Raw genomic sequence first — 17,610 nt, forward strand, 5'->3', positions numbered from 1 at the left:
TCCACCCACTCACCACAGCACCAAACAAGTGAAGTGGGGAAGTAATGCTTACTATGACTAACTTACGAGAAGGAAGATCTTTGATTAAAGTGATATATAAAAAGGATGAAACAGACGTGATCTGAGCTGTCGTAGTGAGTTCCAAAACAAACTACTGGCCAATGAATGAGAAGGGGTGTGGCTGAGTACAACTGTCAAGAGGCATTTTGAATCCTGTATTAGTTTATTCAGTGTATATAAACAAACTACTCCACTGGCTGCTGGTGTGTGAAATGCACTAGGAATATGCCACTGCAAGGCTTCTCTCCAGATTGTTCCTTCAGCAGTTTCTGAATTCACAGACAGCTGGTTAATTTGTTTAGTGACTCAAGGCCAGTGGTAAGTGCTTCAACCTTAGTTTCTGTATTTATAAACAAAAAGAAGTTTGAAGATGTTCAAGTTTGAATCTTAGCTGCTTTAAGACAAAAGTGATTTTCAACACGATAATTTACTTTGTTGTTTGTGTGGTGGATTTATTTGGAGTATCAAAATATGCACATTTACTATCAAGGTACATTTGGGATTGACTGTGCTAGTATTGCAGGTATTCGTTTCCCTCACCTTTTTTAGCAGTGTCTGCCGAGTACCAACCCTTGCTGAGACGGGGTAATGTAAGTTGACCCACTTCGGGTCTCTGCCAATGCCACTCTGTAATCGTCTGCTGGGACAGTGCAAGTGGATTGGATCGAGTCACCTGACATTGCTCTCCCCAGGGTGGAACATCTCACTTCTGCTGCTCCACTGATTCCCTGCATACCTGGCTGAAATTGGGAACATGCTGTGAGGGGAAGGTGTCACAAACCTACAACTTGCAATGCAGCACATCGCTTCTGCAATTCAAATTTTACAAGTACCTGAAGGCATTTGCAGAATCAATATACAGAAAATTGAAAAGAAAACAAAATGAGAACTCTGTCAACAATTTACAAGTTGTATTCCTTTTATTTTTTCAGATTATTTGATAAATCAAAAGTGAATACAGTACTGTATTTTATTCCTCAACATGTATGCTAGTTAAGTGCACTGTCTTTTTAAATTTCCCTCCATTTCTTTCTATTGGTTGTGTGTTCCACCAAGTGTTTAAAAGGATCACATAAACAAACAATGTCTTCAAATATGATATCTTATAAGATGTTTTACTTGCGATTTTGTTTTGTACTGAAGTCATTTAAACTTCTATTAGTTTAAGGGTCATAAAATATGAATAAAGTGAATCTGAAAACTACATTGTAAATATTTGTAGTATTTACTGTAACATGAACTTACTCCAGCTTGGTGGGTGTTGAATGACATTTTCTATCTGGTTGTTCCCAGCCATTCCAGTAATCAAACCTTGCTCCAGAATTTTCAATACAGTAACACTATCCTGTAGGTGTTGAATATTGAAGTCTAAACTCACAGTGACAAGTCAGCAACTCCCGATTCTCATTCACCCCTCATAGATAGACACCAGTCTGCTAACGTTTTCTCAATTTAACCCTTCACTACAGATTGTTAATGGCTAACATAACAGCTCATGTTTTAATTTTTTAAATTCGTTTCATGGGTGTGGGTATTGCTGGCAAGGCCAGCATTTATTGCCCATCCCTAATTGTCTTTGAGAACGTGGTGGTGAGCTGTCTTCTTGAACTGCTGCAGTCCATCTTCCACAGTGCTGTTTCGGAGGGAATTCCAGGATTTTGAGCCAGCAATAGTGAAGGAATGGTGATATAGTTCCAAGTCAGGATGGTGTGTGGCTTGGAGAGGAAATTGCAGATGGTGGTGTTCCCATGTAACTGTTGCCCTTGTCCTTCTATGTGGAAGTGTTTGTGGGTTTGGAAGGTGCTGTTGAAGGAGACGTGGTGAGTTGCTGCAGTGCATCTTGTATATGGTACACACTGTTGCCACTGAGCATCGGTTTGGAGGGAGTGAATGTGGAAGGTGGTGGATTGGGTGCCAATCAAGTGGGCTGCTTTGTCCTGGATGGTGTTGCACTTCCTGAGTGTTGTTGGAGCCACACTCATCCAGGAAAATGGAGAGTATTCCATCCTGACTGGTGACTCTAGTTTTCTCCACTGCTCTCCTGGAGCTACTTGGGGTAATTGGTGTCCACTGTGGCTCAGTTGATAGCATTATTGCCACTGAGTTGTAAAGTAGTAGGTTCAAGTCCCTCTCCAGGAGTTGAGTGTAGTAATCCAGGCTGAGACTCCAGTGCAGTGCTGAGGTGGTGATGCCTTGAAAGGTTAAATCAAGGCTCTGTCTGTTCCCTCAGGTGTCATTAAAAAAAAGTCCTGTGATGCTCTTTCAAAGAAGAGCAGCAGGGATTATTCCCAGTGTCCTGGCCAATATTTATTCTCTCAATTAACATCACATAGGCAGATTATTTGGTCATTATTACATTGCTGTTTGTGGGAGCTTGCTGTGCACAAATTGGTTGCTGCATTTCCTACATTACAACAGTTCTACAGTTCAAAAGTACCTCATTGGCTGTAAAGTGCTTTGGGATGTCCTGAGGTTGTGAAAGGTGCTTTATAAATGCAATTCTATTTTTTATTTTTAAATTTAACTTTTGGCAATAATGTGAAATGGTCGATATTGGGAAAGCCACCCATGATACATCGCTTCCAGTTTTATTTCCATTGAAGTTAATTCATAATTGATTCATGTTGGAGTCGGGTTCCACAGGTGGTGTTGGCAGCCCTCTGGTACAATGCCCAATTGTTCACATGCCAACCTAGATACTGAGTGTTGCTCAGCCATTTCACTATGGGGGCTAACACAGCCAAGTCCTATCTGCTCTTTAATTTGCATTCATGAATGCACATTTCTAGTGGGGGCCTCTGCGCAGTGATCAAGCTTAGCTGATTACTTTAGTCATTTATATCCTTGTTTCCTGCCTAGCCTGGTTTGATGGCAATGAGTTAAAGTAGCCCCTTTAGGGCCATTTGGCTCAAATTCACTAGCATGCACAGATTGAGAATCTACTTTGGGACCTCCCTAATCAGTGAAGCTCAATGCCATGCTACATCCCATAACACTTAGCAAATGGCTTTATTAAGTTTGTGATGACTCAGGACAGCTGTGTCGATACCCATTGTAAACACTGGTCATTTTCTTTTTCCAAAATATACTTTATTCATAAAAATCTGTAAAAAATACATTTCCAAACAGTTTCAAAGAGCACCAAAAAATTCAAACATTGCAAGGGAGATCAGTTTCCTTCATTACATTCATGAGTTGCCTCACAACCGTTGCATTTCACATTTGACATGCCATATTCATTTTTCATTTGCAGCACACAAAACTTTCCCGATACAGTTCGAGGGGTTTCCCATGGGTCCAGCCCCTCCATTCAGCTTGGTGGGGGGACCTTACACTGTGGTCTTTCCCCATTGAGCCTTTGCTGCGGCTGCCCCAAGCTTTAGTGCGTCCCTCAGCATGTAGTCCTGGACCTTGGAATGTGCCAGTCTGCAACATTCAGTGGTGGACAGCTCTTTGCGCTGGAAGACCAGCAAGTTTCGGGCAGACCAAAGGGCGTCTTTCACCGAATTGATAGTCCTCCAGCAGCAGTTGATGTTTGTCTCGGTGTGCGTCCCTGGGAACAGCCCGTAGAGCACAGACTCCTGTGTTACAGAGCTGCTTGGGATGAACCTCGACAAAAACCACTGCATCTCTTTCCACACCTGCTTTGCAAAGACACATTCCAGGAGGAGGTGGGCGACCGTCTCTTCCCCACCACAGCCACCGCGGGGGCATTGTGCGGAGGGGGCGAGACTTCGGGCGTGCATGAAGGATCTGACGGGGAGGGCCCTTCTCACCATCAGCCAAGCTACATCTTGGTGCTTGTTTGAAAGTTCTGGTGATGAGGCATTCCGCCAAATGACTTTGACGGTCTGCTCGGGGAACCATCCGACAGGATCCACCATCTCCTTTTCCCGTAGGGTCTTGAGGACATTCCGTGCAGACCACTGCCTGATGGACCGGTGGTCAAAGGTGTTTTCCCGCAGAAACTGCTCCACGAAGGATAGGTGGTACGGCACGGTCCAACTGCATGGAGCGTTCCGCGGCAATGTGACCAGGCCGATCCTTCGCAACACCGGGGACAGATAAAACCTCAGCACGTAGTGACACTTGGAGTTTGCGTACTGGAGGTCACTGGTCATTGTGATACATCTGCATCATAATAGATCACGTACCTGCCAGATCCTCGATAGTTGTGATCTAGTTTTTTTTAAGTACATATTACAATAAAATGACTGAATTTGTAATTCCAAATATGATAACTTCAAAATATTCCAGATCCCACCACTGTATATCCCTCCACATATGGACACAGTAAAGACAGGACAGGCCCCAATCTCTCCACTTTATATTTTAATTGCGCGAGTTTAACGACCACAAGCTTCAAAGTAAACCTTAAAATAATCCGACTAATTTCCAATCGTAAAATTATCCGATTAAAGTTTTGTCTATCTAAAATCAATAATTTACGTGCAATGCTAATTAGATGTGCTTGACCAAATTAGGGAAAATAAATTTTATTTTAAATTACTTATTCTCCCTCACTTTGCTTTTGCAGGGTCCCCTTGAACCACACACTTTCTGGGATTGAGAGGATTGCCTATTCCCAGATCGCCATTATTGTCACCAGATGGTGCACAGCAGCATCTGAGAATACTCTTCCTTGCAACGTCTCTCTCTCACTGTGGAAAATGCTTGGTCTCCACTCAGCATTTTCCCACATAGGTACAAACCTCCATTCCACCCATCTCTGGTATATCAGTGCTTGCCAAGACAAACAATTTAACTGCTCTTTTAGGGAAAATCCTCTCGGTAGGTGACAGGATTCAAATGTGTTTATAGAAGTTGAAATGGATCTTGAGTGTTTCATCTTAATCACTTAACCACACCTATCATACAGGAGGAGTATCATTTACAGTGCTGACAGAAGTGCTGGTAGTAACCGTAGATGTACTTGGTAAAAGGATGTACGTCAATGCCATTAGTATTTACATATGTTTTTGACTTGTATAGCTGGGAAGTCGTGCATTTTAACTGTGTAACTACTGAGAAGTGGCTTTGACTTTGCAGCTGTTACTATCACAGACATTCAGAGAGTGTGTGTTTCCTCCCTCTGCACAAACCACAATTCGATACTGGACGTTGGTTCTATGTTGGCCTTTTCATATGTGTGGGAAGCAGAGCAGATGGTGTTTGCATGGGCAAGAGCCTGACTAAAACACTTCTGCTTTTGTCTTGTTATTTTCTGAATTGCAATGTCAGACTAGACGCGGCCTCTTTCTGTTTTTTTAAGCATATGTAACCCAAGCAGTTTGTTTTAATCATTTTGCTGTCCAGCTACACTTTTTTTAAATCCTAGCTGCCCCTCTCCACACTACATCACTAGTTGCCTGAGAGCACATGCTTGTGCTCCGCGCCTCTACAGGTGTCACTGGGCAGTTGGACATTATGAGGTACACTGATTTTGGTGACTCAGACGCCCTCTGATTTGAATTCCTCCTTGTGAGATGCTTCCACTCCAGGCAGTTTGGAATCAGTTGGGAACCAATGTGATGAGAGATGGAAGGAGGAGGAAATACAGGCATGAACTTAATTTTACTATTCCATGACACAATTGCACACATTCTACTTTATGTTACTCTGCAATTGTGCTATTGGAAGCAAACAATAAAATTGTGTTCAAGTACAGTGCTTAGGAGATAAGCCATGAAAATGACTAAGTGGCTGATGGATTATTTCTTGTTTCCAAAGAGCAGAAAAACCATCAGTATTACCAAGCTACATCTAGGAACATAAGAACTTCGGAGCAGGAGTAGGCTATTCGGCCCTTCGAGCCTGCTCTGCCATTCGGCTGATTAGTTGTGGTCTCAATTCCACTTTCCTCTCTGACCACTCCCCCCACCCATAACCTTTGACTCCCCGTCTATCAAATATCTAACTAACTCAGCCTTGAATAAATTCAATGACCCAGCCTCCACTGCTTTCTAGGGAAGAGAATTCCACAAACTAATGACCCTCTGAGAGAAAAAAAATTCTCCTTATCTCTATCTTAAAACACCACAGGTAGAATGTGCTGACTGAATATGGTTAAGTGGCTAGCACGCAGAACCAAGGCCCACTTGCTCATCAGATCTACCACATTTGGTCTCTTCACAGAACTTGAGCATTCCAATAATTTTTTTTCAGCTGCTAATTTTTTGTACTTAGAATCTCTTTCAATAAGCATTTCTGCAACTATCAAACACTTAACACCCAGCATTCTGTCCTTCTCCATCTTTTTAGTGTGAAAATTGAAGGGAGAAAGTGATTAGCCCTTCTGTGTGGTTTTGCTCACACAAATTCTATGTGGGGGTTTCTACAGGATGTTCTATATTGTAACAAGCTTCTAGAATTGTTTTCTTATAAATGCATCATTTATCTAACAGATGTCACTGTGGTTCTGAATGTCTATTAACCATGGAACGACATTGCCAGTTTACAAACCATTGTACAACAGGGCACAATATCATTCATTCAGAACACATAGAACAAAGACACATATTTCAGACAAAAAATGATAACACCATCTTAGGAAGTGTTTTGAGCATTAAAAATCGAAAATGCTTGGATCCTAGTTCTGAATGTGTTCTAAGCAATGGGAGCGAAGGGTAGGTGAGTTGGTCCAGTGGGAACAAGTTGGAAATGATTTGATTCCGATACTGTGGATTTAGGGGAGAACTCCTGCTTCTCCTCGCTCCATGGGGATGGTTTAAAAAAACAAACTTATCTTTAATTGACTGCCATTGCTTAGGTCACAGCAGCTGCTGAAGAATCCTGAGCAGAGCAGGCCTGGCTTCTGCATACGTTAAGGGCCTAATGCCCCTCTTAGGTGACCGTCCATGAAAAGGGAAAAATGAGGTCCAGTTTCTACCCTTTCATTTTAAAGGAAGGGTAGGGAGAGCCCTGAGGAGCTTGCAGGCTGGCTAAGTAATGGGAAAAGAATAGGAGCAATTGGTTCTGAAAACTGCTTTGAGTTCACGATGATTTTTGGATTCTCCTCATGTTGTTACAGAAACTGTACCTGTTGAAATGCAAACATCTGAAGTGTAGGCTGGGGAAAGCTTGTTAGTTTTAACCTCAGTAATTCAGTCAACACACCCACCTTCCTTTTCAGATCTGTTTGAACAAAGGCCCTTTAACTGACCAAAAACAAAGCTGGAGTCCATGTACAATTGGTGCCGCCCTCAGCTTCATGAATTTCAGACCTATATCCCTTTACAGTTACCCCGGACTCTGATGACTGATGCTTCATCACAAAACATTTTTATTGATTCTGAAACAGTTCTCAGTTTAGGAAGTATCAGTTTATGATTTCCTTGATTTAGCAAGATAAAGACATGTATAGATTTATCTATTTGTTTATCTCTTAGAGCTGACACTTAACTGCATCGGTGTGATGAGGATTAAACATTACATTCTGACAGCAGCTTGTGTATCATCCCTGTCATAGCCATAAAGTTAATTGACAGATCCAAAAAAATAAAGTCTTTGAAATTAGCTGTCTCCCAGTAAACAAAAATACCTTGCTTTTTCTTTACTTTATACCATATGGCCATGTCTGGTCCTTGTGAAAATGATGCCAGTACAGCTCCAATATAGTCAGTAGTGGAACTTTCGAAAACAGGAAAAGAGAAAAGACTGTTTAACCCATCAAACCTGCCGCTTTGATTAACTTCTTAGGATGCAGTCAATTTTGCCCTCTCTACTATTTTTATTTTTCCTATGTTACATTATGTTAACTGTATAAAACTGATGGCCAGCAGGACAAAGGATTTGGGCTAAGAAAGCTCTAAGCAGCCAACTGCATTCATGAAAGTAGCAGTGACTACAAGTTATGCAGGATTCTAGATGTGAAAGGAATTGGCTCTATGGACTGTCAGTGGGCAGCTCTTGAATCTGGTTTAAGTTTGCACTATTGTATTAACGTACAATGTTCCTTCCTCCCAGGGTACCTCTGATTCTTTACTGTAGAGGAAGCTGCAGAATCCTCTGAAAGAAGCTATGAACAAAATGGGGTCACAACTGTGGAACGTGAGTGAGGAACCCCTAAAGCTGGTGTAAGTTTGTATTACTGTCTTATTGTCCAATCTCTATTCGCTACAACACATTTAATATGCCATCATCCCCGATAATGGTATCGTTGGTAGCTGCTTTCTCAGTTAAAGAGGAAGTGTATAAGGTACCTATTCTTCAACACTCCACTGCATCATTTATGGCTCCCTCATTGAGGGAGAAATTATATAAAACATCTTCTTTATCATGAGTTACTACTGTTAAAAAATCCTCTCTGCAATTGCTCAATCTTTGCTACAAGCCGCTGTCCACTTGAACTCTTGGTAGGTGAGCCAATGGGTTGTGTTTTCACCTCAATACCATGTGATGAAAAGTGTGTTGCAGAAGTAAGCAACATATCTTGTGGGGGGTGCGGCACGTTTGGCACCCAGCAGTGCCTTCTATTTGGACTAGTGCCACTTGCTGTAGAGTTACTGATGGTGGGAAGTTATCTCATTAGTTTGATTAAAAACCTGAGACCTATCCTGACATGAAAAAGAAGCTCTCTCATAATCTCTTTTTCATGACTTCAACATGTGATAATATAGTTGCATCAGCAGCAATCTATTCCCATTCATTTCAATAGAACATAGATATGAACAAGATACAAAGTATGACTAAATGAATGATTCAGACCGTGATGTGAAAAAATGGAAAGTATTATTCACGTCACAGTAATTTCCATATTCAAGTTCTAACAGGGAATGGATTGAGTGATTCAGATTTTATTCACTGAATTTGTTTGCTCCTTGGATACTGTGGATTGTGTGATGTGTCTTGGAGCAAACCCGCTGTGTCTTTAATGACAAGTTTCAGTGCTGAGCTATACATTTTGATATGAAATCAAGATGCTGAAAACTATGTTTGCCTCAGATATCTGGTTTCACCATCAGCCATTGAGGCAACTTTGGCACCATGTAGTGACTTGTCAGGAAATTACCCAGTCAATTCTGAAATAAATGCAACAGTGACAGCACTCACTGATATGTTAATGGCCAGTACTTTGTGGTTTATATCAGTTGCTCAAAACAAGGTGATTTTATTAAAATTCATACAAATCTACAAATGTTAGTACTTCCGATGGCTGAGTGTAAATGCACCTTTGTCGGTTACCGAGACGTACAGAATAGCAATGTATTGAGTTCAATCCTTGTTTGTCCTGAATTAGCTAATCTGACTGTCATTCCAACTGACCTCAGTAGGTCCACCAGCTAGTGAGGGCAAATGTTGGAGCCTGACCTTTGCTGACCAGTGAAGTGTGATGGAAATCCCCTTTACAGTAAAGTTGCAGGGACGGAGTGGGAGCAGCTCACAGCACTTTCCTGGCTATGTAAAGGAGGTTTCTATCATACTCACGACAAAGTTACACTGGTTATGGAGATTGATGAGATCAAAATGAAGACAGCTGTGATGCCCATAACCTGCTGACATTCATGGAGAATGCTCCCTTGGGTGAGAACTGCAGGCTTGAGAAACTATTCTCCAGAATGAGTCATTATAGGAGAGGAAATTAGGAGCAGAAAGGGAAATTTTTCACTTTGGTATATCTTCTCTTTGGCCTCCTTGTCTCGAGAGACAATGGGCAAGCGCCTGGAGGTGGTCAATGGTTTGTGCAGCAGCGCCTGGAGTGGCTATAAAGGCCAATTCTAGAGTGACAGGCTCTTCCACAGGTGCTGCAGATAAAATTGGTTGTCAGGCTGTTACACAATTGGCTCTCTCCTTGCGCTTCTGTCTTTTTTCCTGCCAACTGCTAAGTCTCTTCGACTCGCCACGCTTTAGCCCCGCCTTTATGCTTGCTCGCCAGCTCTGGCGATCGCTGGCAACTGACTCCCACGACTTGTGATCAATGTCATAGGACGTCATGTCGCGTTTGCAGACGTCTTTAAAGCGGAGCCATGGACGGCCGGTGGGTCTGGTACCAGTGACGAGCTCGCTGTACAATGTGTCCTTGGGGGATCCTGCCATCTTTCATGATGCTCACATGGCCAATACTGAAAGCATATTCTGCAAATTATTTTCCATCTGTTAAAATTAATAAACTAGCTGGAAAGTTCTCCTAAAATCTGTACAAAAGTTGATAATTTCTTAAGTTCTTAAACTAGAATATAACCATTTTCCCTTATAATAATGCACAATTTCTGAACCTGAGGGGCAGCAAAAGGAAACATCTTCAGAATTGTACACATCATTTACCAAATGACCCATAAAACTGATGACACAGAAAATTCCAGTGTTCGGCCATGAGGTTGACCTATTGCATAAATGTTGTTTTGTAATTGTATCTTTTAAAATATTGATATTAAGAGATAAACTGCCACTTTGTGGCCTTGCTAAGTGCCCGTGTCTGGCACTGACATGCTACTCTGTCTCTGAGAATTATTAAGAATAGCTTCCCCCATATAGGCATGTTATAACTTGTAAAGCTGCCATAAAGTGTAGAAACATTGTGGAAACCATCTTCGATCATTATCTAAACATAACAGGCCAGTCATCAATTTTCACATTACTTGCAGTTATCTCGGAAAGCCTGGGAGTGTTTACACTGAACTTTCTAATTATTAAGAGATGGGTTTGGTGGATTTCAAGGTAATCGTTTATTCTGGATTGAAAAATAATTGCTAATAGTCCTGCACAGTTTATTGCCTTGTTACATTCTCAATATAGCAGCTTCCCACTTAAACATGATGCACCATCATCCCTCACACAGGGCTATCAACACAGGAAAAACGCCAAGGGTGAGATTTATAATCAAGCAAAATGAGATAGATTTCAAGCTCATTTAGATACTTAGGGGTAGATCTTTGACATTGTGCGATAGTGTAAAATGGGTGATAGCAAGTCGGCAGCTCGCTTTACATCTCTCCCGATTTTTATTTGCATTAGCTGCTGAGCCCCTCTCATTTGTTTTATACGAAGTCAAGATCTACCCCATGATGCTCTATTTATTAATAGATTAGAGATACATGAAAGTTAGTTACATTTTAAACCACAGTGGGGTAGATTTAGCTAGGCCTTCTGCTGTGTTCAGTGAATGAAACCAATCCAACATTATAGATGAAAACATCTCTGGGATGTACTAATGATCTCTCCACATTCTCTCCAAACAATGTGTATTGTTAGCATACACATACCTGTCAATTGTTTCATTAACTAGCTCAGGCCATGTTCCAAATAACTTGCATGTCCCTGGAAGCTAACTCTATATGCACTACAGTTAATACTATGTGGAACAAATTTAATTTCATAACATCATTATGTAAATTAGCATGATAATTCCTTCTAAGTAGGCAAAAATCTCAAAATGCAATAGTCACGAAAGGCACTGTTGCTCAATTGGTCAGTGTTCCTTCTGAGCACAGCTTCCAGCTCAAAAGTGGGATTGGTGAATTTCTCTTTATATCCTAATTTGTGGAATATTTGTTTTGAAGAGACATTGGGTGGAATTTTACCAAGGCAGCTGTAAGCGGGATTGGGGGCAGGCGAGCCAGGAAATAAGAGAAAAAACCTTGGGGCTGGTAACCTGATGTCATTCCACCTAACTCCAGATTTCCCAGTGGCGGATTGACAGTGAGGTCGGGAACCTCTGTAGGCGAAATGTGCAGCCAATTACAGCAATTTAAAAGCCAATAAAGAGCCATTTTGCACATGCAATGGCGCTTTCCCAATGGCACATGGGTCGCAAGCCATGTTGCCAATGTGCCAAGTTAAAGAAGGCAAGTGCACAGCGGGAAGTCATTGAGAGCTCAATCCAACATGGGGAAAATCAGCAATCATTGGGCTAGCACTGACAGGAGATACAACAACAATAACATGTTTATATAGCACCTTTAATGTAATAAAACATCCCAAGGCGCTTCACTGGAGTGTGATGAAACAAAATATGACACTCTTTGAAGCAAGTATTTTGCATAGTTTGCAGCAAGAAAAACTTAGTGTAATTCCATTGAAGCTAGTTATAGATCCAAACGACTGTCTTGACCTTTAACCTTACACATGGACATGGGTTCCACGTACTGCGAAATTGGGTGGATAAATGAGGAGGAGCTGCCGTGCTCTGCAGTTCAGCATCTACAGCAGCAGGGAACAGCAAGCACCACAGGACCAACAGCTGCAGCATGCAACACAGGGACAGTCATCTGGATGCAGCAGAGGGGATGGCCACAGGGCCACAGGGAGACGCTTCAAATACGAATTACATCCAGCGCAAATAGAGTTTCCGCGATCTTTTGCATTTGTTTAAAATCATTATGCTGGAATCCGGCCCCGCCCACAAAACTGACCACACCACCAGATCAAATTAAACACCATTGCGAATTTTCATGAATTGCGGCCATTTGCGGACCTCTAAGGAGGCTTTCTTTTAGGTATAAGGACACGAATAGGCATGTTTTAAAACTTCTAAAATTGGTTTAATTTCCTAAGAAACTGACGACACCAAAGAAACCAGTAAATTGTTCGGTATAGTTTTTTTTAACGTCAGCTGTGTTAATAAAACTGCATTAGGTACCTATCTTCATATATCAAGGAATATTTTTAACACAAATTAAGAAAGAAATACGTTCTAAAATGCTGCCCAATTGCGCTGGTTCAAATGGCAATATGAAAGTGAGTTTGAGTGGAAACTTGAGCTGAGAAAACCCATCAGAAAACCAGCACAATTTGTGTCTAGATCGCCAGTTATGCCCAAATCAGAAACTCCAGGCCATAGAGTTAATTTTTCATGTTTTTTTTAAATCATAGTTCTGCTTAAGTTGCTCTACTTCACCTTTAAATTAGCCTGTTCCTCGTTTCCCTAGATCAGCTAAAGTGACAGACATAATGGTAGGACCAATACATCTGTCATTGTCCCAATGGACAGCTTGTGATATAGGGATCAGGCAGCAGCTGGGCAGGAATTTAGTACTGTAATCTGCTGTTAGCTTTCCATATACAAAGGGGCAGCCTAAGTGTCAGAGGAAACGAGTTACTGTGTGGAAAATTAATTCATTGTGTTCTAGTTCTTAATTTATTTCAAATTAGCATATTAATAGCTAATTATTCCTTAATGATTTTGTCTAAAATAAAGTAAACAACAGACGATTTTTAAGTTGACTGAGTTTCAGAACTTGTCAGTATTTGCCTTCATTTTATTTTACTATGTTTTCAAATATTAGCTGAAGGCAGCGATTAGGATGCCCGATAATTCCTCATGTGCATTGCCTGGATTCTATTTTGACCTTAACTTTGTGTTTTTTGATTGTGCTGCAGGGCGACAATGATGAACTTCAGTGAAAACTACAGCTTGATAGACCAAGCAGCTCATGAGGCCTGTGATATCTGGGACCCGGTTCAGAATTTTATTCTACCACTCATCTACTTGGTGGTCCTGTTTGTTGGACTCTTTGGGAACTTCATTGCACTGCTGACATTCCTACAGAATGCCAGGAAGGTTAAAAAAGCAATCCGAGTGTATCTGATTAACCTCACTCTGGCCGACATCATGTTTAACCTCACACTGCCATTTTGGGTGGTTTATTATTTTAAAGGTGGAGACTGGATCTTCTCAGAAGTCACCTGCCGCTTAGCTGGAGCGTTGTACTATATAGCAACGTACAGTGCCATCACCTTTATGATCTTCATTAGCATTAATAGATACTGCACAGTCCGAATAATAAAACTGAAGAATCCTTTGAATAAGCCGAAAGGATCCCTTTACACCTGTGGGGCTGTTTGGATATTTTGGTTTGCTTGTGCCATTCCTGCATTGACGCAGCAACAGTCTTTCAAGAGGGGGTTTACCATCACAAAATGTTTTGAAGAATACGCTGACAGAAGCATCTACTTGTATGCATCTTTCACGTTCTTCTTAATATCCATGCTGATTGTTATACTGAGCTACGTTTCAATTATGAAAGCTCTTTCATCCCAAGGGAAGGCTTCTCAAGGCATCCATCGAAGGCTGGCTAGATCAATGGTGCTGGGAATGCTTGTGGTGTTTTTGGTCTGCGTTTTACCCTATCACATTTTCCTAATACCCTGGGAGTTAAACAGAGCTAACTCCAAAGGGATGCCTGCTTGTGCCCCTCCCAAGGCCATAGACATTATACACAATCTGAACTTGGCTTTGCTAAGCATGAACAGCTGCATTGATCCAATCATCTACTGCTTCTCCGTAAAGAGGTTTCGCAGAGAGTTGAACAAAACATTCAGAAAACTGATGCGCTGTCTGCCATTTCAAGTGCATACATTTGAGGCCTCAGAAACTCATATCAGGTCAACTTCCCTCACTACTTCGTAACCTTGAGACTGACAGGAAATTGTGCCTGACGTTAATTTCTGTGTCAGTACTCAGAACTCCGCAGAACTTGACATACTTTCAGCTGAGTTTAAAAAAAAAGTCCAGGCCATCATTGGGTAAAATTATTTTCAGGTTTTGTTGCTGTAAAGCATCCATTGAGCTTTTTTCAGCTGCATCCTACACCAAATGAAGCCAGGCATGACTCAAAAGACGTGACTGCTACAATTTTTTAATACCCATGGGGTGAATTTTCATTTTCTGATTTTAATGGATAAAAAGCCATGCAGCAGGGAGCACAGCGAATTCCCAAAATGTACTGTTGGCAAAATGCTCCATCCATCAATATTGGCGACCATGCTCTGGAAGTGGTTCAAGAGTTCACCTACCTTGGCTCAACTATCACCAATAACCTGTCTCTCGATGCAGAAATCAACAAGCGCATGGGAAAGGCGTCTGCTGCTATGTCCAGACTGGCCAAGAGAGTGTGGGAAAATGGCGCACTGACACGGAACACAAAAGTCCGAGTGTTTCAAGGCTGTGTCCTCAGTACCTTGCTCTACGGCAGTGAAGCCTGGACAACGTATGTCAGCCAAGAGCGACGTCTCAATTCATTTCATCTTCGCTGCCTCCAGAGAATCCTTGGCATCAGGTGGCAGGACCGTACTACCAACACAGAAGTCCTCGAGGCAGCCAACATCCCCAGCATATACACTCTACTGAGCCAGTGGCGCTTGAGATGGCTTGGCCATGTGAGCCACATGGAAGATGGCAGGATCCCCAAGGACACATTGTACAGTGAGCTCGTCACTGGTATCAGACCCACCGGCCGTCCATGTCTCCGCCTTAAAGACGTCTGCAAACGCGACATAAAGTCATGTGACATTGATCACAAGTCGTGGGAGTCAGTTGCCAGTGATCGTCAGAGCTGGCGGACAGCCATAAAGGTGGGGCTAAAGAGTGACAAGTCGAAGAGAATTAGCTGTTGGCAGGAAAAAAGATAGAAGCGCAAGGGGAGAGCCAACTGTGTAACAGCCCCGACAGCCAATTTTATCTGCAGCGCCTGCGGAACAGTCTGTCACTCTAGAATTGGCCTTTATAGCCACTCCAGGCGCTGCTTCACAAACCACTGACCACCTCCAGGCGCTTACCCATTGTCTCTCGAGACAAGGAGGCCAAAGAAGAAGAAGAAGACTGTTGGCATGTGAAGGCAAAACATGTCTTGATGCAATGTTACACCACTGAGCCATGTATTGGGAATTATGTGGGGAAGTGAGATTTTTCCTCAGCACTTAAACCACCCGACAGCTAATGTGGGAGTTCTTTTTACTAACCATGGATACTGACAGTAAATGTTCAATGTTCAAAGGGAAAATGGGATTAAATACATTACACTAGTATTTTTTTCCCCATTGCAAACAATCCTGGTTATCTTGCTTCTTTGATATCTAGTTTGTGACCTTAATTTTAAAACTTTTATTTTGTAGGTGAAGCACTCCATGCTTTTTTTATTGCATAATTTTTTTAAGTGGTAAAATATTTATAATATACAATAGTTTGTGCTCTTCATTTAAATCCTGACCTTTGCTTTGCTTAGTTATAGAGTTAAGGAGGAAATGAACACAAGAATCTAGCTTTACGTCATGATTGCTTTTAATGAGAACTGTATTAATTCTTACTGATTATGTGGGTAATGCATATAAATGAATGCTGGCACACAAAGTGTAAAATAAATACGTTATTATTTATAGAAGAAAAGAGTCACCGAATCATGGAATTATTTGGTATGTCCAATCTGTGCTGGTGCTTCTTCCACATTCACTACCTAGTCTAATTCCACTCTCCTGCACATTCACCATATGCCTTAATATTTTTCAAGAAGCTAGCGAATTCCCTTTTGCAAGATTTTGACACATTGCTTCAACAACAGTTTTGTGAAATACTAAGTACTTGCTGTGGAAAGATTTTTCCCTTCAACGTTTCTCATGGAAATCATAGAACCATAGAAATTTACAGCACAAAAGGAGGCCATTTGGCCCATCACATCCGTGTCAACCAGAAAAGAGCTATACAGCCTAATCCCACTTTCCAGTTCTTGGTCCATAGCCTTGTAGGTTACAGCACTTCAAGTGTATATCCAAGTGCTTTTTAAGTGCAATTGGGATTTCTGCCTCTACCACCCTTTCAAACAGGGAGTTTATCTTAAATTTGTGAGCTCTACATCATCTCCCCAGCCACTGGAAATTATCTATCACTACTTATTATATCATAATACATAATCCTGAAGACCTCTTCCAGGTCATCCTGAATCATCTCAGCTCTAGTGCAAACTCTCCAACTCCTCACATCTCTCCTTATAGCTGTAGTTCCTGGGAACACCTCAATGAATCTACAAAGGACCTTTTCCTTTGCTTTAAGTCTTTGCTACAGTGGGATGCCAAAACTGTACACAATACTCCAACTGTGATTTTGTACAAGTTCAACATTATCTAGATACAAAACCAGTGATTAGATGAGGCTGTGTGTCACGGCAGATCACTTTACAGATGTGAAGTCAGAGGAGAGACAAAGACAAGTAAGATTAGCTGGAAAGACTGGTTCTACTCTATAGAGGGCACTCCTGATCAGAGAGTGAAATTTACAGTAGGGTGATCATATTTTTGAAACCACATCCAGGTTGAGAGGACAGCAAAGTAACCAGGATGGAAAATGTAGTTTGTGCAGTGCAGTGAGGTGAAAATTGTTAGCAGCCTATATTTTATCAGTTGTACAGATCACTATAAGTGCAAAACAAATGTGTGTATAATTACCGTGGATATGACATCACACTATTGAAACACATTCAGGCACCATTTGTAAATAATGCAATAACACTGAACAGTAACTTCAGTTTTTTCAGTATATAAAGTCTAGTCTGTGATGGCTCAACTTGGTGAAAAGAAAATCGGTAACAGAACTTGAACTAACACGTACTGTGTTAACACAGCTTTGTGTTTAGTGGTACTTTCATGTTCTTTTATAGATGTCCTGCCTCCACTTGAAATGGAAAATACTGACTGGAATATTGAACATGCTACAGATGTTTCTTTTCTCGTTGGTCGTAAATATGGAAAATCATTTTGAAACTGGCTGTTAAAGCAGCAATTATGCTTTCTTGACAACACCCATTTTCACTTTATGCTGTATCGTGAATCTTGCGTGTGTTT

At 41.4% G+C, this 17,610-nt stretch overlaps 1 protein-coding gene across 1 annotated transcript; it reads left to right on the forward strand.

Moving 5' to 3' along the window:
• Positions 1 to 203: 203 nt before the first annotated feature.
• On the forward strand, positions 204 to 17,557 carry LOC137347113 (platelet-activating factor receptor-like). The gene is made up of 3 exons (XM_068011218.1): positions 204 to 378; positions 8,026 to 8,135; positions 13,378 to 17,557. The coding sequence occupies exons 2-3, from the start codon at positions 8,080 to 8,082 to the stop codon at positions 14,405 to 14,407; spliced, it is 1,086 nt and encodes a 361-aa protein (XP_067867319.1). The 5' UTR covers positions 204 to 378; positions 8,026 to 8,079; the 3' UTR covers positions 14,408 to 17,557.
• Positions 17,558 to 17,610: the final 53 nt, after the last annotated feature.

This window comes from Heterodontus francisci, chromosome 31 (assembly GCF_036365525.1).
Source record: "Heterodontus francisci isolate sHetFra1 chromosome 31, sHetFra1.hap1, whole genome shotgun sequence".
Lineage (NCBI taxonomy): Eukaryota > Metazoa > Chordata > Chondrichthyes > Heterodontiformes > Heterodontidae > Heterodontus > Heterodontus francisci.

Coding starts and splice junctions, on each gene's coding strand:
- LOC137347113 (XM_068011218.1), top strand. CDS start 8,080: ATGAACAAAATGGGGTCACAACTGTGGAACGTGAGTGAGGAACCCCTA. Junction 8,136..13,377: donor GAGGAACCCCTAAAGCTGGT/GTAAGTTTGTAT, acceptor ATTGTGCTGCAG/GGCGACAATGATGAACTTCA.